The sequence below is a fragment of the Notolabrus celidotus genome, chromosome 6, assembly GCF_009762535.1.
Source record: "Notolabrus celidotus isolate fNotCel1 chromosome 6, fNotCel1.pri, whole genome shotgun sequence".
In the NCBI taxonomy this organism is placed as follows: domain Eukaryota; kingdom Metazoa; phylum Chordata; class Actinopteri; order Labriformes; family Labridae; genus Notolabrus; species Notolabrus celidotus.
In genome coordinates this window covers 6,192,900-6,216,162 of record NC_048277.1, presented here as the reverse complement: position 1 = coordinate 6,216,162, position 23,263 = coordinate 6,192,900, and the positions used below count along the sequence as shown (strand labels likewise).

Below are 23,263 nucleotides of genomic sequence, written 5' to 3'. Positions count from 1 at the left end.
CCAGTGGCAATGCAAGAAAGTAACTGCTCCTGGATGAGAAATAATCCAGAAAATAACACAACTAAAGTCTGAAAAGGGTTTCTGCTCAGACTTTTTCTCATATCAAAGGAGAAGTAAAAGAGGAGCTGGTAACCTGACCGTGTTTCCGTCTAACAAAGCTAGAGGTTGTTTTTTTGCTGTAAACAGTATTCCTGATTAGAATCAACGCCGTCATTTTAATTTTGGCAAGAAAGAAAATGAGTTCAAAAATAATAACATGAATTCTCTTATTCACCCAGGGGCATTGCTGTTTGATAACTGCTACATTATGTCCCATTACGCTACATTAGAGTGACCTTTTCAAACTTTAATGAGGCGTAACCTTTTCAAATTTGATGTGGTAAAAAGTAAACAAACTCATTTGAAACAAGCACAAAAACATGCACACCACATGCCCAGAACCACACACACACACAAACACACACAAACACACAAACACACACGGCAAAAGTTACTGACCCTGAGAGTATGCGGCGAGTGGCCTGGCAGTCCAGTGACTTCCACCTGTGCCATGTCATCTGCATGTGCACTGAACCCGTGGATGAGCAGGACTGGCCTGCTGGTAGGGACTTCCTGCCGAGGAACCAGATTTAGATCTCTGTCCACATTGAAGCCGGGGTCAGATACCTCAAACTTCACGTCCTCATTCCCCGCACAGTCGTCAAACTCAACTGGAAGAAACAAAAAGAATGGGTAGGTGTTAAGCACAGAATACACTGCAAACAATAGAAATGTCAACAAATGTGTCGTATGAAAACAGCGAGTGAGGTTTTTCTTGAACTGTAAAGAAAATAACTTGAAGGGGTTGCCAAACGATCCACGAACACATGTAATTCTCAGATATAAAGAGATGCCCTGAAGACAAACAGATGCCCTGAAGAGAGAGTAGGATGTTCTGAAAGCTCTGTCAGCCAGGCTACAACAAAAGTCAGTGTTCTCTATTCACACAAACCAGCTACAATATTTATGAACCATTGCACAACATGCTGCAGCTTGGAGACTTATTAATGTCTGTCTGGCTAACAGGCCTGTTGCATTCACTGCAGTAAGTGCAGTGGCACCGAGGTGCAGGGCTGGAGGAGGAGAAAGGATTTACAGCAGGAGAAAAGTGTCACCTCTGAGTCACGTGAACGTGTGAGCTTGTCTTGTCTGACTGAGCGAGGTACCGCCAAGGACTCCACCAGGCTTTATCCTTCCTGATCATGTTCATCCTCTCTTTATCTCTCTCACACACTCCCCTCGGTGTCAAAACATGATCCCCATGTCCTCCCCCACCCTCAGCCCTGACAATCCTCCCTTCACCTCCACTTCAGCTCCCCCCTTCCCAACACACACGCACACGACTTTGCACTGCTTCCTTCTGTTAGATTAAGGACCGTGTCGTAAGAAAGGCAGTCTGCTTGTATGGATATGAACAGGTTGATTAGAAAATCAAGTGCAACAGGAATCCTTTGTCAACTTTCATTGTGATTGCAAAATGAGGAGAAATTTTAAGCCTAGAGAAAGTGTCTGCATTAGATATGTAAAGACTTAAATACATCATCAGTAGCTCAGTTCAAGGCTGGATGAGTTACTGTTACGCCCCAACCTAGAGCAGCCCTATATGAGGCAAACAAGCATCCACAAAATGACCTGTATGAAATACACAAGGAACATCTTAAAACACTTGGCCCTGGGGTGTATTATCATTAAACAGAAAGAGTTAAATAATTCAAGAAAGATAAACTAAAGACTAGATTAACAAAAAAAGCAACAAAAGCACAAAATCCCTGTGAGAGGCGGCAAGGAAGAAGTCCCCACTCCAATTATGCCAGAAAATTCTATCAGTGCTTCTTTAATTTGTGCACATAGCTCGCTCCATTTGAATGTATGTGAGTACCGGAAGATGAAAGACCAGTGGTGCTAATTGGGGCAGTGCTACCTTCCTAGTATAAACGGTAACTGGAGTCAAGTGATGGGCAAAGGTTTTCACAATTTACCACAAAATCCCACCTCCTCACTTTCCACCAAGCTAGTTCTATTGTATCTATGATTTGAAAAACATAGAAACGGTGGTGTAGTACAAATTGGGGTAGCAGCCAAGCGGCAACCTCTGGTCTAAGAATATAAGTCCAATGCGAAAGTGCTAAAAACTGCAGTTCATTGAGGATCCGCTTGAGGCTGGCCCTGGAAGTACCAGAAGTCACTAAGACATGAATGGGAAAAAGACGATCTTTACAGCAGAAATAAACATGTTTACAGCCTGGTACAAAAGACGAGTGTAGTCTGGATAGATCATTTCTCGATCATTTCACACTGTGGGGTGGGGGGGATTTTTTTCTAACGTGGCAATTTCAAAGATATTGAGATTAAGAGTCTTCCAATGAGAGGCACAGCTGACTGTGGGAACACTGCAGCTGTTGGCTAGGGGGCTCAAAGTCCGCCTCTTTACGTCACAATCACTCGACAGCAGCAATATGGCTGCCGCCGCCGATTGGCCTCAACCAGAGCTTCAGAAACAGATGGGTGCCGTCACGGATACTACGTCCATATTTTATACAGTCTATGGTAGCAGCACACATGCACTGTCAACTTTCCTCAATTTTCCAGATGAATGAACCTCCACTGATACATTCTTCACATCAAACTGTACATCATCGCAGGAACTTCATGTTGATTGACCATCGTAGAGTGAAATAATTCACTGGAAATCTTTCTTTCTTTTTTAAAACAACTCTTTCAAATGAAGCGGGCAGAGCATTGACCAATTGCTCCATCCGTGTCTACTCCTGTCTTTTCATTGACTTTACATGTAACTCACTCGTTTGAAAGATAACATTCATATTTGGCGTGAACACAGCACAATTGTTATTTTTGTGTTACTGTAACTCCACTACTATTTATGTTAACTAGTAGGGCACCTCGCTACTCTTCAATTATAATAACCCTATTACAGTTACAGCAATGTGTAAGGTAACTTTACAGTATTTAAAATAACGGACTACTACATACGATGAATCGCCTGGCTAAGCAGATGACGTTACAAATATATAACAGCATAGTAGCATCCTCAAAGAATATCTCATGCACTAAATACATACAATGGGTGATGTTGATTGAGATGTGAGCACTCTGTCGGTGAGTTATGCATTATGTTTTCCTTCTAAAGGTAAAGGACAAGAATACAGTGGTAAATTGCAATCCACGTGCAGGAAGGAAAACTTTGTCGACTCCACCAGCAAGGCGAGTAATTCTTATCTCATGAAGCATCTAACCTCAACACGCTTCTACTAAGCCAGCTGCTAGAGAGCCAGGTTCTTCAAACACCCAGGCAAAGCTCACTGTAGCTTGACCAAGCAGGCAGACCAAGAAGAAGCTACTCTTTACAAACAGCCAAGACCTGATTTGAAATCACAGACAGCTCAACAATCAGTAGGCCAGGAAGTACTAAACAGACTGATTGTAAGGTGTTTTGTTGAAGACATGCTTCCCATATCAACTCCTGAGTCGGCTGCCTTCAGAGAACTTGGAGGCAAATACCTGTGAGACGAGAGGCAGGGAGCATTAATAAGAGTATTTGACACAAAAATGAATAACGCTAAAATTACTTTCCCAATTAACTTATTACTCTCAAAATGCAGTGACTTATAATGGGATTCAGTTATGTAATAGCTAGCAATTGTAACTCATACTTTTCAGTGTCTTTCCCAATACTGAGGAATGGTGGGGCAAAGTCATCCCACTGCTGATCCAGCATCACGGGTAGTAAAGGGGCATATAGAGAGGGAGACAGTGGCAATGTATACAGCTTCAGAGCAATCAGGGTGGAACAGTGCAGTGTGTGTCTGTGCATGTCTAAGTGTGTGTGTTTGTGGCACTCCTGCTGAGTGCTTACATGTCATGCTTTTTGTGCTTCTACAACGCCATGGTCCAATGTGAAATCACACACTGGAACGCTGCTGTTACACCACTGTGGGTGCAAAGTGAAAGAACAAAGGTGTGATGAAAGTGTCCTTCTGTTGTTGCATACATGCATTGTGTAAGCATTTAATATAAAAGTTTGTTTAAGGTCAGGAATGAATTCCTCCCATACACAGAATATTCCATTATTCAGCATGAATAATGTAGCGTGTTTGTGGGATGACATGTTGTCTTACAGAAACTACAAGTTATTTCATAATTAAAACATGAATGATGTATTTGGTGTTAAATTCTCAGGGACAAGGGCAAGGCTGTTCCCTACACTTTCCCACTACATAATCTATCTTTTTTTTTTTTAATGTGGTTAATTCAGTTTAACATAGCACAGAAACTTTGTGGGAGCATACGGCCGGATGAAAGACATCCTTCACAAAAGATCTGGTGCTCTTTCATCCTTGAGTTTTATTCCCACTTGGGACTGGGAGGCCATCTTTCTGAGGGGGAAGTGGGTTCAGACTTGAGTGAATATTTAGCAAGTTTCTTAAAGCAGCTTGAAGATCAGTGGTATCTTTCTGAAGACGAAAAGCAGCTCTCATCTCCAGTGCGAAATCTGGGGCGAGGTTTCTGCTGAATGGCTCATTAAAACTTGAAAGCAAAACTCTTGTTGCCTCATCATGTTGTGGAAACTCTCGCAACATTACAAATACTTTGTATTTTAGTAATTGTCCAACAAACATTACTAAACATATAGTAGAACAAACAACCAGAGGACCAAGATGACCAAAACAACATTTGTTCCTGATGTTTTTGTTTTTCAATCATCATTCTGTGACCCGGACAAGCCCCAAATCGTTACATTTCCCCAGGAACAAAACTTGAATGACACGGGGTCACGAATTGGAAAACTAACAAAACAATGCATGTCTCCGAAGAGTCAGAGTAAAGCCAAAACAAAGGAGAAGTGGGCGTCACTAGAGAGAGGTAAAACAAAATGATACAGAAGAGAAACTGACCAAAAATATCAATAGACAAAGAACTCAGACTTTCTTTCAAACAAAATCACACATCAAGCTAACTACTGGGACTCTCTGGAGACAAAGATATGTTTGCATTTATACACACGGCTGTAACAATTTAATCCAAGCACGTGGTCAACAGCTACTGTCACATGAAATGTCCCTTTAAATACATATGTCCTATAAGTGTCTGTGAACTGTATTTACTGTTATAAATACTCACCCAATCAAAATCAAATAACCAATCAGGGTTAGCGTGCACATCACTAGCCAATCACAGTGACCTTTATTTGTTGCTCTCGTCTCTCTTGGCTTCAGTGATGCCGAGAGCACAATGGCTTTGCAGCACACGCCAGATATTCATAAATATTCTTTGGATGTGTATTGATCGACTGTCAGTGTTTCTGTCCTGAACTGAGTGGGACAGTTTGCTGGGACAACAATTTGGCATGCATGCAGTATTGCCAGATAGAGTTGATAGTTTTGAGCCCAAAAGCTGTCCAAAAACCGCCAGAGTGCACAAAAAAACCCCAAAATATATATTCAAATTTAAGTTCTGTATTTAAACTGCCATAAAATACACCACAGAGACGTACTGACATCCAAACCAATCATAAAATAACTCTTATAATGACAAACAGCAGCTTCCAGCTATCGCAGGATACCAAATTTCCGGTCCGTTACCCCCACTTTCTGGATTAAATGTTACCCTCCATGTTTAAATGTACGAGTCGTCAAGTAGCTTTGCCTAAATCCACTGCGCTTCTCTATTCCTTAACGAGTGGCAAGTCTGATAGAGCTGAACATAATAACAGCAGAGATCTATCATTTTTCATGTCAATGCAGCAACAATATATTGCTCTTATATAGCTTGTTTGGCATCTTGGTTTTCAAATAACTTTTTGCGGCGTCAAATTGTCAACACAAGTCTTTCCCGGTAAGTCCAGAGAAGGCACCGGGAGATGACATTGATGTTCAAAAAAGTTTATGTTTGTTTACAACACTGATGTATGCCGCAATTGGGTGTGCATTATAATAACAGTAACTAGAATCTCCTCCCGCCAGCATGTTGTGCTTAGTGACTCGATGCAACATTATTTTGTTGCATATTTTTTTCCCTCACACATATCTTTAACATACTGAAATGTATAATACAATAAAAAAAACTGCCCAAGTAATGGAAAACAAGGCACCTGTGCAAGCCCATTTAAACACACAATTCAACCCAAAACCACCAAATTGGGCAGAAAACCACCCTATCTGGCAACACTGCATCTATGATAGTAAGTCATTTGGTGGGAGGGGGTTTATGAAGTGATTGAGGTAGCCGTGGGAGACACAGGAGTAAAATTAATGATGCATAATTTGTTTTTAAAAAGTTCTAAGAAATGTGGCTTCTCTAGTGTGGATGGCCATTTTAATTAGTTTTGGATTGAGCTTTATAACTTTAGTTTCCATCATTATTAAAAGGCATTGATTTATTATTTTGTGAAATTGAATCACTCCCATGTCTTCAGTAATATTTTTGCCATATATTTTTATAAAGGTGACTGAAATACTGTTTTCTAATGAATACATGATATTGTTGATATAAAAGGAATAAAAAGTGAAGTGCCACTTGTAGTGGTTTTACACAGGTTTGCATAGACTGTCACGTCTCCAAATGTAACTACACATAAAACATAAAGACACAAGTGTTAACTGTAGATAGCTTTACAAATCAGTGTCCCTGGACCTTTATGAGTGAAAGTCCTTACCCGTATAAACTACAAAAAGGTAAAGGCAGTGGTACAGAAAAAACATGATGAAAAATAGCTCTTTCTGCTGGTCGCCGGCTGCTGTAAAACAGAGGGTGGATGGAGAAGAAGCAGCAGCAGAAGAAGACCCAGTAAACAGCTAGCTAGCTAGCCTGTACTGCAGTGTCTGGCTTCTGCTGCAGTGCAAATCATGTTGGAAGAGACGATGACAGATAAAAGCTAGGTACTCAACCAAAACAAGTCTCCATGCCAGTTTGGGAGTGTTTTGGATTTTGTATAAGAGATGAGGTGTTTGTGGAGAACATGTAATTCGAGACACATGCAGAAAAAATGATGAGTCTTCATTTAATTAGATGTTTCTGTGATGGGGCTGTTGACGCTGATAAACCATAACTTTGGACATCATTAGAAACGGTTGATGACATGGAGATAAATCAGCTGTGTTTATTTGTAAAGTAACATGTTACTCCACGCTGGTCTTGCCTTTCATTAATACGACTGATGATACGTTTTTTGTTTTTATCCAACACACACGTGCTTCTTTCTCCCCGCTATCTACTAACTCCTCTACCTGGGCATTTACTTTACTTTTTTGAACACGGCTGAACACCTCGTTTAAACTCATCAATCTTTTCTCATTAATCTTCCATCACGCCAATCACTGAGTGCAATGGGAAGACTGCATGGTAAGCACTACCTGACTAGAAATCGATAGGCTGAAGTCTATCAAAGCACTTATTTAGTACACTTAACCTTTGTGACTGTTTAGTCTGGCTTCTTTTATCTCCCACGATGCAGCAGAAATTCTCAAATCTTCGCTCAGGACAAAACCATTTCATGCCATCTGGATGAGAGAGGAGGGAGAATACTGGAGTGAAGAGGAAGGGAGAAAAGAAGAAAGGAACAGAAAATGAAAAATAAAATGACAGGAAAGGCGAGGCTTCAATGGACACTGAGGGAGAGCTACAAAGTCAACAACATACTCTCTAGGGAAACAAGGCTCCATCTCAATATTCAACTCTCACTTCTAAGCCAAAGCATGAAAGATGTGTTCATTTCCATTCCCATTACAAGCCTCAGATTTATTTCAATAACATGGCCGCGCTCTTTAGAGCCTGCAAATTGCAGCGCCAACGAGTGTCAGTAGCATTTCAAAGGCAGCCACAGAGTGTTTGATGGTATTCTAATGTTGTCAGGTTTTGGGGGGATTCAGAGAGGAGCTTGGTGAGCTGGTGGCTTTGAAGTCAGACAACAATGACAGAATGCAACTTACCCCACTCACCACCAGAGCCACCATTCATGCACTCTCTTTCTTCATAGCGCTGGTGCAGGCTGGAAAAACTGTGTGCAACAGGGATTAGGGCCTCAAAAAACCCCTTACTGAAGACTCAAGAGGAAAAGGAGGATAGGGGGGCCGTGACTTTTTCATCAAGTTTGACATTGAAGTTCAATTTTTTTTCGGGGGCAAAGCCTCCCATGGAGCCTGCGAGAGGCAAATACAGTTCCAGAAACTCACTCAATAGCAGCCATTACTACCTCAGGCTTCTTCATCAACCTTCATGGCACAAACTACTTTCATTTCAAGCTTTGGAGAAAAAATAAACACCTCTTTTTGAAGCTAGTGTATGACTGATCGCATGACACACACAACAGTTAACAAGTGATGTCTTACAATGTGTTTGACACCCCAACCATCATGTCAGAGAAGCAGCCAGACTTTGTGCATGGTGCTCTTTTCTTTTTTGTTACGGATCTGTGTTTCCATCAGGATAGAGTAACGCTGTTGTTAGGTGGTTGATTTTGTGCTCCCTGTAGACAAACAGGCAGCTTATTTCTCTCTGCTGATCTTGTCCTGTGAGAGTGAAAGTATTCTGATGCAACATCTCATCTTGCTTTACTTAAAAAGTCAAACGTATCACTCACCCTAAACCTTTGACAAGGAAAATAAACTTTAAGTAAGTTGTTCTCGATCACTGCTGTTCATTTACCTATGAAATGTAACTGTAACTTACTTTGTAACTCTTCATGGTGGCTTTTGTGACATGAATGGTAAATATTTGGCTGAAAAAGAAGAGGTCAGCCACATCATAGAGGAAGAACCAGTGATATAGGCTTAGACTGATGGGGGAACTGACACACTGGGATCCTGTTTTTGCCTCTCTCTCCTCTCTCTGCCTGTCTCTTACTTTAACTCTCCCTGTCCCATTAAAGTTACTAACTGTAGACTTTCTGGAGTCCCTGAGCTCCCTTGTCTCGTAGGTTCCTCTGGAATTACTACTATCCATCTCACCACTATAATCTCTCTCTCTCTTGATCTCCTTCTATCCCTCTCTCCAACACGATCTCAGCAGATGTGTGTCTAACATGAGTCTGGTCCTGCTGGAGGTTTCTGCCTGTTAAAGGAAGTTTGTATTTCCACTGTAACTTGCTAAATGCTGCAAAGTGCTCTGCTCATGGTGGATTAAGATGAGATCAGACTGAGTCCTGTCTGTAAGATGGGACTGGATCTGATCCTGTCTTGATGTTGGGTCTTTGTTAATAATAGAACATAGAGTATGGTCTAGACCTGCTCTGTTTGTAAAGAGTCTTCAGATAACATTTGTTGGGATTTGACGTTACATAAATAAAGATTGATTGATTGATAATCTCGGACAGCAGTGAAAACAAGTTAAGAGATTTGCTAGTCAATCAGTCAGATCTTTCTGCTGAGGCGAGAGGAAAGATGCAGTCAAGTCTGCGGAGATAGTTTAACTCACCTTTTATGTTTGGACTTCATGGTCCACAAAGTCCTATGTTACAATTATGTCCCATTTTATTGACAGTAAAAGGGAAACACATGTTGACGTGTTATACACAAGACTTACATCAGTGCTCACATTGCAGAAGTATTACTGACGGCTGTGACTGTAGCTGTTACAGGTACAGTCGTACAGGTTAACATAAAAACAACTTTATCTTTTAAAGTTGAAGAAGAAAATATGAACAGGTTTGCATAAACAAGCTGGTAATGTTTGTTTAAGCACTTCAATGTGTAATTATTACATTCAGTTTGCAGCTGCTCTGTGGTATGTTATTAATAATCTAGAAACATAAATGTTTTATCTCAGTGAAACCAAACCAAAGTGCAGTGAATGATTACATTAATCCTGTACGTCCTCTTTAGGGGCATTTTATATTCTACAGGTGATCAGACATCCTGAGGTACCATTATATGAAGTTCTGAGTTTTTATTTTATTATTGTGTCTTACATATAGTCATAACTAAGCTCGCATGAGTAAAGAAACTGAGGAAAAACATATTACAGAGTAAAACACAAATAAAAATGCACACTACTTGAAGAGGCTATCCTGTCTTCTTTTCCAGGCTTTCAGACAAAATAAGCGAGTTTGAACAAGCATTCTAGTTTTTGCTCATCTGTCCACCACAATATTTCAGGCTTTTTAGAAGTAATTTCACGAAACAATAACTCTCTGAGGTCATCAGAGTTTGTATTGTACAAAAGAAAATGGGACTCAGTTTCCACTTCATTCAAATCACACAGTCTGTTTTCTTCTGGGATATTTCTGAATCGACCGACCTCGACAGTCAGAGGAAGAATGCCAGATCTTAACTGTGCAACTAAAGAACTTTGGCTTCTAGATAAACAAAACATTGCATGTAATTCAGGGATGAAATTATGTTTGATCTGTGCATATGGCCTTTGGTTTGGTTTGGACAGAACATTTTCAAACCATTTTTATCTAAATTTCAACAATATATGATTGTGAATATCACAATTATTGCAGTATTGCTGTATCATGATATTAAGGTTATTGTGGGGCAAGTGTTGTGTATCGTATAGTATCCTATTTTATTGTATCTTATCATACCAAAAGTCATCCACCAACTCCTGTCCCTTCGACTAAACGGAAGATAAATATCAAAATATTAAATTTTCATAAGATATTACAGCAACTGGTCCACTCGTGAAAGCAGTTGGAATTGATCTGGAATATAAAAAAGCCTGCTCCAGATGTGATGGAGTGATAAAGTTAAAGTTGTTTTTGTCCTTCAATGTGTGTCTTAAATCTTTTCCAGTTACTCTCCTTTTTTATGCTTCAATTTAAATAACAAGTCTGTGCACATATACCAAACAAGACAGACCTTGAATCAGGCACTAAATCAGGTACCATGAGACAGATCTGAAACAGACACCACTCAGTGGGGTTATACAAGGAGGAAAGAAGGAGCATGACGTGTTGAAGACCAGGGATAGACACGAGGTGGATCACGCATGAAAATCTTTGCATTAAGTGAGATATCACAGGAGGTACAAGGCACTTTAGTCAAGAACAAGGCCATACATTAACAAAAAATGAAGATGTAAGGATAGAAAATGAATAAAGTGATAAAATATAAAAGTGTAAAATAGAGCAGGCAAACCAGTTTAAAAATAGCCTTGGTTGTAAAAGCGGTTAAAGGTAGTACCTTTTTGGTGTGCCTTGAAATCACTTTTCATTATTTTGTACTAAAGAATCGACTTTGAGTGCAAACAAGCAGATAACTGATATGATTAGGTCTTAGGTGTGTATCCGAAATATGACATATGCTTCTAATGAGCTCATAGAAAAGAGATGGGTCTGAAATTTAACCTTTATCCCTCCACGAAGTTCAGAAAGCTTTTTACTGCTCACTCAAATCAGATCAACATATCATTTTATTCACCTTTAGGAAATTAAACACATGAAAAAGTTTGGATCAATGACATAAATCATTTACATACACAACTTTAGTCATGATTTCCTGCCTCTAAATAGTGAAGCAATTTATTTTGACATCTGACTTCATCAAAGTGCTCTTACTCTGGCTCTACTCTCTTTGTCAGGCACAAGAAATATATTTTTCTCCCCATCTGTCAGACACTAAAGTTCTCTTTGAGGTGTTTTGAAGACAATTTTCTTTCTTGTAACTAAATGTCAAGTCTCCATGATGGGAGAGATGGGAATCAGAGGAGTAAAATCAAAGGTGGTAGCAGGGTAAGTATGAGTTGATAGCTGCCGTGTCTAACCCAACAAAGTGTGCTCAGCCTCAGGAGAGCACCATCTAGAAATAATCACCCTGCGTCAGAGAGGGAGCTGCGTTTGGAAATGTATTTACACTCTGAATTGCATTTAGACCAAGAGTTTCCTATTGCAGATCATCGTGTAACATCTTTTCTTCAGTTTTAACAAGGTCTGGACTCCTCAGCTGCAGGGGTGTGACTGAGTTTTGCAACTACAGGGGTCCTGAGGGCAGACATGTTTATATTCAGCACATAGGTCATTATAGGAGGATCATAGACCTCCTCCTTTACCTCTGCCTCTGTGAACAATCCCATCTCCTTGGACATGGGCTCAATAGAAGAAGAAGAATCAGAGAACAAGAAACTAGATGGTAAGCTTCATGTAATTTACAGAGGAACCTGGTCTCTGCATAACAACAGTCATGCATATATACAGTATGTCTGTGTGTGTGAACATGCTTATGTGTGTCTGTGTGTATTTTCTAGGGCCCTTGATCATATTTTGATTAGCTTTAGTCACCGCTGCAGTGGACAGCAGTGCCATACATCAAAGTCACTTTTTGATCTGAGGCAGAGTGATGGACGTCTCGTGGACTTCTAAAGGTAGGCCTAGCAAGCCAACTACCTGGAAACATGGCAACAGCCCCTGCACAGGTAACCTGATGACAGATCTAACAGAGTCATGCTGAACTCAAGCCTGACTTCTGTGCATGTTAGGAGTAAGCAGTGGTGGACAAAGTACACAGCTTCATTACTTAAGTCAAAGTATAGATTCTCCTGATCAAACATTACTCCAACACAAGTGAAGGTTTTTCCGTCAAATTATTACTTGAGTTAAAGTACTGGAGTACTTGCTTTTAAAAATATTGAAGTATTCAAAGTACTTCTTAAAATATCTCCAAAAAATGTTTTCTCAAAGCATGAGTTCAGTCCAGAATGCATTGGTTTACATTCTGCAAAACTCTTAATCTTAATATCTTCTGAACTGGTGCGTTAGAAAAAAATTCACCCCCATACAGTGTGTGTCGATAGAGAAATTAGCTATAAAGACCCAAGCCGTTTTTTTTTTAACCAGGCTGTAAACATGTTTATTTCTGCTGTAAATATCATCTGTTTTGAATTGGTGTGTATGTGGCTTCCGGTGTTTCTGCAGTCAGCCTCAAGCGGATGCTCGATAACTTGCAGTTTATAACACTTCCGCATGTGCTTCCTATTTTGAGACCGTAGGTTGCTGCTTGGTCTTAACTAAGGGACAGTTTTTCATGTATTTATTTGCAGCTATACATAATTGGATGAATACTTAGTGTCAACCATGTTGTTACTTTAGTTGGTAGCCAGGTAATAATTTGGACAATGTAGAATATCATCAGAATTCTATTTTGCATAACCACCTGCTTACTGAACATGATCCCTTACTTACATAAGTCAAGCCATCAAAGCATCATCTGAAATCAAAATATATAATAATTACTCAATACCAAAATTCAAATGAAGTCTCTCCTAAGTTTTTTCATTGCTCTCTGATCATATTTTTCCTCAAAATCTAAAAATGTTTTACTCAGTATGAGGACACGACAACAAATTAAACAGCAGCAGCACTCATAAGAACCGTTCTCACTGTTTTAGCCACTTCATAATATATAAGCAGAATAAGTGTTGGCATATTCTTATGTGTTTAATGTCAGCCTCAGTATATACAGGAGCCCACTCTTTGCTCCTCAACACTCTGCTGTGACCAACAGAGGGTCGGGGTGAATAAAACATGCAATAAATCATGTTGAGGGCAGCGTAAACAAACCTCCATGTCCGTAATACAAATGAGGTAAACTATGGATTTATCAACACAAAGTGACAGAATGAAGACCACTTGAGATGGTGTTGAGTTAAAAACAGAGGCCCACACACTGACACTAAAAACTGACTCTGCTTTGTATGACCAACATCAACCCTGAGCAGAACCCTGCAAATTGTTTATCAAGCACTGTAGCACCTCCCTGATGGGAAAGATATGACCAGGGAACATCTTTCAGACAGCCAATAGATTCTGTAAGAAACATAGCAGTCAACACAAATGAGTGTAGAAGCCTGTTTATAAGACAGGGACAGGGGCGTGTCCGGACTTTTTGACTGGGTTGGCAAAACTGGGGCGGGTATCTGCGCACAGACGCAAACAAATGAACAACAATTACTCTCTCTGTCCTCACTATCTACCATAACAACTATCATTGATATATCCTATAATTGTTGTATTCTCATGTGAATTTTTTTACTTTAAAAAGAGTAGCGGCTCAGATATTGATGGTAAAAATTAACGTACTTGTATTTAAATGTGCTCCATTTTTATACAAAGCCATTGTCAGCCTGTTACAGCATATCCCACATACTTGATTTCAACATTATTCCCGCCTCTGAGAAGGCAAACAGCCAATCAAACCTTAGGATTTTGGAGACTGCTGGTGTCTTCAAGGAGAGTCAATGCCACCCTTGGCCAACTCTCTGGATAGGGTGTCATGAGTTGCTTTTGTATTCCTTGTTGTATTCTGCCTTTGATTTCAGGTTTTATTTGTAGATTTACCTTGTGTTTCATCCCTGTTTATATTCTGTATTGGTTGTGTTTAGGGATCCTTGTCTTGTGTTGTATTCCTTGTGTGTGTTTCTAGTCTATCATGTTTACTTTTTTATTTTTGTTGTCATGTTTGATCTGTTTTAAGTTTTCTTTTAGTGACTTTTGATTATTCTTGTTTTCAGTTTAGGTTTATTTAGTTTCTAGTGCCTCTTGATTCATGCCTTGATGTTATATTTCAGTTTTATCTGTATGTATTGCACCCTCATGTCTGCGTGTTCCTAGTCTGTGTATAGTCTATAGTGTTTTATTATGTAGTCTTTGCCCCCTGTGTATCTGGTTTAGTTTTACATCCTGTCCTCTTGTGTCCTGTTTGATTGCACCCTCATTAGTTCCACCTGTGTCTCGTTGTCTCACCTGTGTCTGATTGCCCCTGTTAGTATCTACTGTAGTCTCTGTGTTTCCTCCCTTCAGTGTCACTTTATTTTGTCACGTTTAGACAAAAACAAAAGAAGAGGATCTAAAACCTCATCCAAATAACTGATTTGACTAAAAAGAAACATTTCCTGTAGAGACAGTTTCATAAAGGTGGTCAACCAAAATGTGTTTGACAATGTAGATTATTAGAATTATTAGTAGTTCATGAGACCGATAACATTTGGAACTGGTATACATTAACAGTTAAAATAAAAATATTTCCATCATAACTGAGAATGTGTTTCTGTCATTCAACAAAAAACAAAAAAGAACAGTCTACTTCATTATTAATGACCATAGCTGGATATGAAGACAGCAACAATGGTGAGTTTTCATCTCTGAAACTGTTACCTTGAACAGTCCTACAAGCGTTCAGATTTTTTTACTTCAGTAAAAGTAGCAGTAGTTGTTGGTGAGACATTAGAAAACACAGGGTGCCTGATCTACTAAGATCCCAAATAACGAGCGCTAATTTGCGTGTGCAAATAATAATTTTGCACGTGCTATTTCTGGGCGTGTTGTGGGTGATCTACTAAGACTGCGTGCGCAAATGATAACAAGTGCAAAAGTGATGCGGACCGCCCTATTTTACGAGAATTTTGCGTGTGCTATCGGCTGTCACCATGTAGAGTTTGAGAGAACAGAGTGGTCTTAAGGGATAAATGAAGTTTGAAGACATGGAGTTGGAGGTTTTAGTGGAGGAGGGAAATAAACACATCGGTGAACTCCAGCAGAGACATCTCAGCGTTAGAAACGCGATTTGGGAGGCCATCTGTGAAAAGGTGAATGATGTGAGAAAAAACAGAAGATCTGCCGATGAAATAAACGCATCTACTCTTCTCCAAAACGCAATCATTGTTTTGATGGAGTTTAGAGAGCAATTTGATGAGGCTTAGTCTGCCACTCTTGCTCTAGAAAAGTTAGGCGTCACTTGGATGAAGACAGCCGCCTCACTGTCCCTGGGAGCAACTTTCGGGTGAACGTTTTCAATGCCTGATATCATCATCCAGCAACTGTCCCAAAGATTCACCAGCTTAAATGGAACTGGGAACATGTTTGAGTCAATTCGCCCCAACACACTGCTGCAAGCACGAGATGAGGAGTTACGCAGAGCTGCCTGGCGCAGCTCAGTGAGCGCTCATTCATGTTAAAACTAACTAAAAACCCCTTGATGAGCACGATGGAACAGGATAGACTGAGTGGACATGTCATGTTATCTATTGAGAATGACAGATCAAAGAAAATGGACATACAGTGCATTGTGGACAAGTCCGCGGAGCTTAAGGCTCGTCCAGACAGTGGTGAGTAGGCCGAGTACTTCATATTGATTTTTTGTTTGTATGTGAACATGTGGGCCGCTGTGCCAATTGTACTAAACTTTATATCTATTGATACAGTGACCTACTGTGCTCTCATTAGCTGAAAAAGTTAAAGTGGGTGTCAGAATGATGCGATCGCTATCCGTGGTGCTGAACTGCTTTGAATTTGTGTTGTTTTATTATTATTATTTTGTTCTCTTGGTTGATTGACTAAAACATTTAGTAATGCTTGTAAGCCCAGCTTTTGCGGGCATGTTGTAAAGCAATGTTATGATGAGCTTTACAGTGACCGCAGCCAAGTGTGCGTAACGCTGTGCCAGTTTGCACCTGCCTTTCAAACGTGCTAAATATAGACGCAAATACAGCGCGCGCTATCTGCTTCAGGTTTGATAGATCACATTGAGTGTGCTAAATGTTTACATTTGCATCTCCTCCTCCCAGTATTTTGCGCGTCCTGATGATCTACATGTATTCTGCATGTTCATGAAGGCAAACACGCTAAATGATTTGCGAGTGCTATTTTGCTCATTTGAAAGACGCAATCCTCGGTGCTCCCAGTTAGTACGTCAGCTTTGCACGCGCTATCAAGTTAGCACGTGTTTTTATACACGCAAACCTTTAGTAGATCGGGCCCAGGGTGTTGAGAAAAGACAGACCTTGATGGAAAGACACACCTGCAGCAGAGCCAGTATATAGTGCACTTTTTGATTAATACAATATACTGCCAATAGGTAAAATGAAATGCTGATACAGATACTCAACCAAATAAAAAATACCTACCAAAGATAATTGGCCGGGACGATAACCAGTCGACCCTTAATATGTAAATTTGGAACCAACACGCCTGTTAGTGTGCCCTGCACAGCAGCGTGTTGGACAACGGCTTTTTAATGTGTCACGCTAAGAAGAATAGAGTCTTTGAAAATAACGGCTTGGCAAATAAACGCTTCCGGTATGTTCATTCATGTCAGCAATCATAAGAGTCAAATTTTTGCACATTCAACTTTTGACAAGAGCAGAAAAGTTGTTTACGCACTAACTTAAGAAACACAGTCCTTTTTTTTCTGTTTGACATTCATTGTTTTGTTGTTGTTTTTCTACTAGTTCTCTGTCAGGACATACAATAGATTTCAGCTGAGAGGAAACAGCACGCTAATTATAACACGGTGTTCCCCTTGAGTGTTCTAACAAATAACAGGGCTGTAAAATGTCACTGTCAACTTCTGCCCTCAGACAAATATTTCTATTGTTAGCGTTTTAGTACTTCTTTTTTCACTTTATGCCACAATAAAACTGTCAAAACAGGAGAGAAGTTTCACCGTGCAGCAGCACTGACATTCTTGAAATTATTTACTTGAGGTTCAGAGATTGTGTTGAATCACCAGCTTAGAAATGTGCAAAAGCTGATTATGATAAGCTGGCACTTACAAAATAGATCAGTCACTAACAGCTTAGCAGCGGAGTTGAAGTCATTCTACAGACTACGCACACTCAAAGCTATCTGGTTCCACAGCCTCATTTGAATCAGAATCAGCATCTCCTCCCTGAAAAGGTTTTGTTTGGTGCTGTGCTAAAAGGAGCATCTGGTTTGGAAGTGATCTGATGGTTTGGTTTCTTACACAGAGCTGTGAGGCTCCTTTTTGTAAGAGTCAACAACACAAGCTGGTTCATTTTGTGCTGTTTGAGTCTGCTGTGTGTTTCTCTTTGGGTAACACAGGGTCCTGTTTGTGTCTTCCTGCTGCTGCGGTTAAATAACAGAGAGACTGAGGAGAAGTGAGAGAGTGAGCAGGAGACAGATAGAGTCATTATGGCGGAATAATGAGGGGCAGCCCAATGCAGTCTCACTCAAGACTCAGGGTGATCCTCTCCTCGTTATCGCCCGGAGTTACAGCACGTCCACCTTTACAGGACAGGATATGTCGGGACACCGCAGCACACACACATAACCACACAATTTCCACAAAATAATGAACCTGATACTGTTTTATTGCGGTCTCATTTAAAGCTGACACCAGAGGTCTTCCCAGCCATAATTGAAGCTCAATGGGCGCCACACGAGCTGACTAATGGTTACATTCAAATCTCATCTGAGCTAATAAGGCTGCTACACATCCTTTCTCTTCTTCAATATTCAACTATTAGACAAGTTAAAATTACAGTAATGCTAGCAGCTCAGCGTGTACATCAACTTCTTATTAGCAGTGTTGGGAGAGTTCATGTCAAATCCAGTTAGCTGAGCTAAAAGTTACTCTACATTCAATTTAACTTCTCTGCACTGATGCTAGCACCCAGAGAAACATAATAAGATGAGCTTCAGCAAAAGTAGCTTGCTCTACTAAAGCCGTTTTCTCTAACAGTGAACCAGATTAAACCAATTGATGTTTATATTTGGACTGTTCTAAAATGAAAAGTTATATCTACACAGTGTAATAGCTGTTGTACTCGACCCAGACACATTTAGTTTAATGAGCTGAAATGTTTCCACTGCAGCCAAAACAAAGTATCACGAGTTGTTTGCTCTAACAAACAAGTTCCACTGGATCCGAATCCGATCTATCATGGCACTGGATCTGATGGGGTTCTATGCTAGTCAATGTCTTAACTTCCCTGGATCTGCTCCGTAGTGTCCCAGCTGCGTCTCTGATCCGGCAGGTCGGAGCCCTCCTGATCAGATACGCAAGACTTCTATTTTGCAACACAGGGAGTCAGGCAACAAAAACAAAATGAAAACATCCGTTTAATTTTCAGAATAAAACACTCTGTGTTATCACCAGATCGTATTTCACTTAACTACAACAACAAACCGTCATGGTGAGTGGAGCCAGGCCTGGAGTCAACAGGTCAGAGGTTTTCAGAGGACCAGAAAGACAACATGGATGAGGAGAGGAGGAGGAGAATCCTTGATTCAGTAATTACCACAGGAAACCTCAGAACTCCTGCTGTTCAGTTCTGTGCTGCGTTCTGAAAACACAGCCGGCCGGTATCAAGATACGAGAGAGCACGGAGCCGGACCACAGCGTATCAGAGACGGACCAGCGCCGGATCTGGTGGGAGTCCAGTGCAAGAACTCCCCCCATGTGTCTATCTCACATGTGAACCTCACCCCCTCTGCACAATCCGGAGCAGCTGGGACATCATGAGCAACATCTGAAAAACTGAACACTAATGTCACCGTTATGCTGCAGGAATTAGTTCGCTGCAAATTCCTTTCAGTGTATCTGCTGCATGGAGTGTCCAAACACTTTGACTGTGGCACTAACCCACACAGGAAGGCTGGCATGAAGCATGTGTGCACACTCACGTACACACACACACACACACACACACACACACACACACACACACACACACACACACACACACACACACACACACACACACACACACAAACAAGTTTGATACTAAGACTAATAGCCAAACTACCTGTGCAGTGTGTAGTATTGTTACTGCTCATTGTTAGCGTTTGTAGACAAAGATTAGCTGATGTAGAGTTGCTTGAATTTGATTGGTTCTGCTGGTATTTGGATGTCCTCACTTGATGAATAGTCAGAGGATTGCTGAGATCATTCTAACCTATTCTGATGGCGACATAAAAGCCTGTTTGAACAGAAACCAAGCTGTTGTGACATTTGATGAAGTAGACCAAGGGGGAACAAGGAAAGAGCCCCAAGAAGAGTGGATATCTGTACAAAGTTTTGTGGCAAAGATTTCAAAGCGTGGGTGAAAACTCTGACCTGCTGTTTGTGTACATGTAAGGTTAGAGACCAAGTTATGAGGATTCATCCACTGGAGCTCATTCATGTTTGAACAACATGTCATTATGATGAGGTAATTTTGTGTAGATCAAAATGAAAGTCTCCATTGCAACATCTCACAAGGATACAATTCCCAAAGCATACTGAGCAACATTAAAGTAAATTTGTGCTCATGTCTCATCAGGGCCTCTACCGAGACGGCATCCACTAATGTTTGAGGTACACTTCAGAGCTGCCTCCCAGGTTTGGCCAGATGTTATCTGGAATTTGAAGCACAGGTGGATTTGCAGCTGCGTTCCCAATGGAGGGCTGGAGAATAAAGCACTGATCCAGATCCTGGGGGTGGGGAGCCAAAGCCAGGCCATATTAAATTGCTGTTGGTAATTTTTCAACAGTTTCCATTTGCATTCAGAAGTTGAAGCTCTTTGATTGCAGTAAACATAATATTAATTCAGTGTAAGGCATCCACTTTGTAAAGGAAGCAGTGTTTACCTAACCGTCTTTGTAGTATCTATTTTTTGTTTTTGCCCACTTTTATTTAATTTGGGTATTTGTGATCTTCATTTTTTAGCCTTGACAGAACAAAGCAAACAAGAAAGAACCCTGGGCTTATTGGATTTTAACAAGGTTTCCAGAGCATCTTTTCTGCCATAATTGCAATGTGGATTTCCCCTGACTGTGTGCAGCACTCTTGTTATAATCACCTACGTTAATCAGGATGCAAAATAAGTCACAGACACCCTCCTCTACTCTCCACTGACAGTCACAAACCCAGACAAAGGACAAAACCCCTAAATGAGTGTCTTATTATTACCAGCGGCAAATTAGGAAGAGGACTGAGGCAGATAATGAAAGGAAATTGCTCTTATCTCATTTCTGACCCGTTAGCATATATCGTACATTCTTTAATTTAAGTGCTGCATCATTTTGTAGATGAGTTAAGTGAGTGAATCTGTCTGCTGTTTCTCACTGACGCTGTAAGGCATATGAGAAGACAAACATGAGGAGAATATTATTCAGTTATGTCTCATTGTTCATTGAATTTCTCTGTCAGTTGGCTAGTCAGCTGCAGAGTAGAGGGCTCAAGGTTTTTTAAAGTAAATAACACGCACATGCACTCTGACAGCAATAGTAAACATTCGGCTGTCTGCACACAAGCTGGAAATGTTTAGGCCTACAGGCTTGGTCTTTGAAGTTGCCTGTTTCAAGGTTACACCTGCTTAAATATGAATTCATTTAAATTCTTATTTCAAAACCCATCGCTGCACTCCTCACCCTATTTTTATGTGGAAATATAAATGAAAATGTCTCAGCGTATCGATGCGATAGAGATCCCCTGAAGCCCAGCTTGACAAGGTTAACCACAGAAACATATCTGAAGGGAATGAGTGGGGTTTATTTCAGCACCATAACAAACTTCAATCAGCCTGTTTGTTTGTTTGTCAGAGGCAGGGTGAAGCAATTCTTCAAAGAGGGTCAGGGCAGGGATGGATGCCAGCACATCACGGTGAGATAGCCTGGCAGTGGGAGACACGCAGAATCATTGCTGGGATATAAAAAGGCATGTACAAAGATATATCAGCTGTGAGAGACATGTGGCAACTGTACATCACAGCTCATCATCATCATTACTGTTACATTCAAAGCAAGAAAAACCTGTTTTGTATTTCTGCATAGAAGACAAAAGATAATAAATCCCAACCAAGATAATCACCTTAATATAAAAAAATTAGTAGAAACTCAGATCCAGTGCACCACATACAAAGCTCTATGACCTTAACTTGAGTTACATATCCAATCTCAGCATTCCCTTTTCCACTTCTCATCTCCCAATCCTCCAATATCTGCCTCGATTTGACTTGATTTATTTATTCTGCAAGGACAATGTTCAATAACATTAATCATTTATATGAAATAAAAATGAAAAGTGACAAAGCTTCAGGTGCAGGTACCTTACTTAATAAGGAAATGGTGATAGAGAAAGTAAGAAAGTAAGGGAAAATGATAATTACACTTATAATTAACTGAACCAGGTTCCTACAAAGTACACACTGAGATCAAGGTGCCAGAAGGGTGAGCAGCAATTATATTGAAAATGGACCAAGATACCAAATAAAGTTCCTAACCTAATAAAAAAAACTATGAGAACTCACTGAGTTTAAAAGTGCAGGAGAAAGGACTTATCACATTTAAAATTGACCAAGATTCTAGAGGAGGTTCTTCATGTATGATGGTCTTTAACTATAGCAGCCTCTGCCATCAGTGAGTCAATGTTGTGAAAGCGTGAATGTGACAAATAGCGTAAAAGCGCTTTGAGTGGTCAGAAATACCAGAAAAATGCTCTATAAGTACGAGTGAATTTACCATTTCATTAAAACCGTAAGTACTCAAAGCATAGTCAAGAGTTCTTTACATTCTTGAATTTGTAAGTACAGACCGCAGACACATAAACACACTGCACAAGTGCCTCTAATTATGCAAAATTCACAATCTAAAGATCCTCTATACTAATAATTTATAAAATAAATTCAAACCCATACATTGTGCATGGTTAGATAAATTAGCCACTTAGACCAAAGTCTTTTTTTTCAAACCAGGCTGTAAACATGTTTATTTCCGCTGTAAAGATCAGCTTTTTTGAATGGGTGTGTATATGGTTTCAGGTGCTTTTGGAGCTAGCCTCAAGTGGACATTTCAGGAACTGCAGTATTAAAGCTGGGGTTGGTAGTCTCGGAAAACCAGCATGAATTTGAATGTAGCTTTTCCTCATGACTCCGTCTAACCCCTCCCCCCTCCCCTCGGAGCTCCTCCAAAACGACGCCCCCCGCTCACATGCACGAGCGCCGCTGACTTGCGACCATATGATTGTGACTGATTCAAAACCGGTCCTCACCAAAACATTATCATAGTGAAAGTTTAAAACACAAACAAACATGGCTGCTGTTAGTACTCACAACTGTCATGCTAGCATTATCCAGTTGTACCGGTGACACGATATCAGGAGAAAAGTTATAATACACATAAAACTGTAACAACTCTACTGTTTGTTAAACGTGTTCAGTGTAGCTGTTCTTAATTCCTACAGTGTTGACAGTCAGTGAAGGCATCAGGAGAGGTGTAGAGTGTGTGAGCGGGAGAGAGGAGAGACAAGTGGAGAAGTTTATCATTCATTCAAACATTGATTGTTGCTTTGTTGGTTGTCGTGATCACGGCCGACAGTGACCGGTTCTTAAAGATCAACGTGTTCACGAATCGGCTCGTCATCACTACAGCGTCCGGACTGACGCTACAATACATAAACATTTTCTGTAGGACTTAGTAAATGTCATTCATTCTTCTGCTTCTCAGAGCCCCCGTGGTTAGAGCTTTTTAGACTCTGATCCGGACTACATTCC

General features: G+C 40.4%; 1 protein-coding gene across 1 annotated transcript in view; it reads right to left on the bottom strand.

Annotated features, from left to right (window-relative positions):
- cdh13 (cadherin 13, H-cadherin (heart)) overlaps positions 1 to 23,263 on the bottom strand; it is a 463,737-nt gene that overhangs the window by 304,113 nt on the left and 136,361 nt on the right. Inside the window, exon 3 of the mRNA XM_034685408.1 lies at positions 499 to 710. Coding sequence (XP_034541299.1) covers positions 499 to 710 — 212 coding nt within the window. The remainder of the gene's footprint in view (positions 1 to 498; positions 711 to 23,263) is intronic.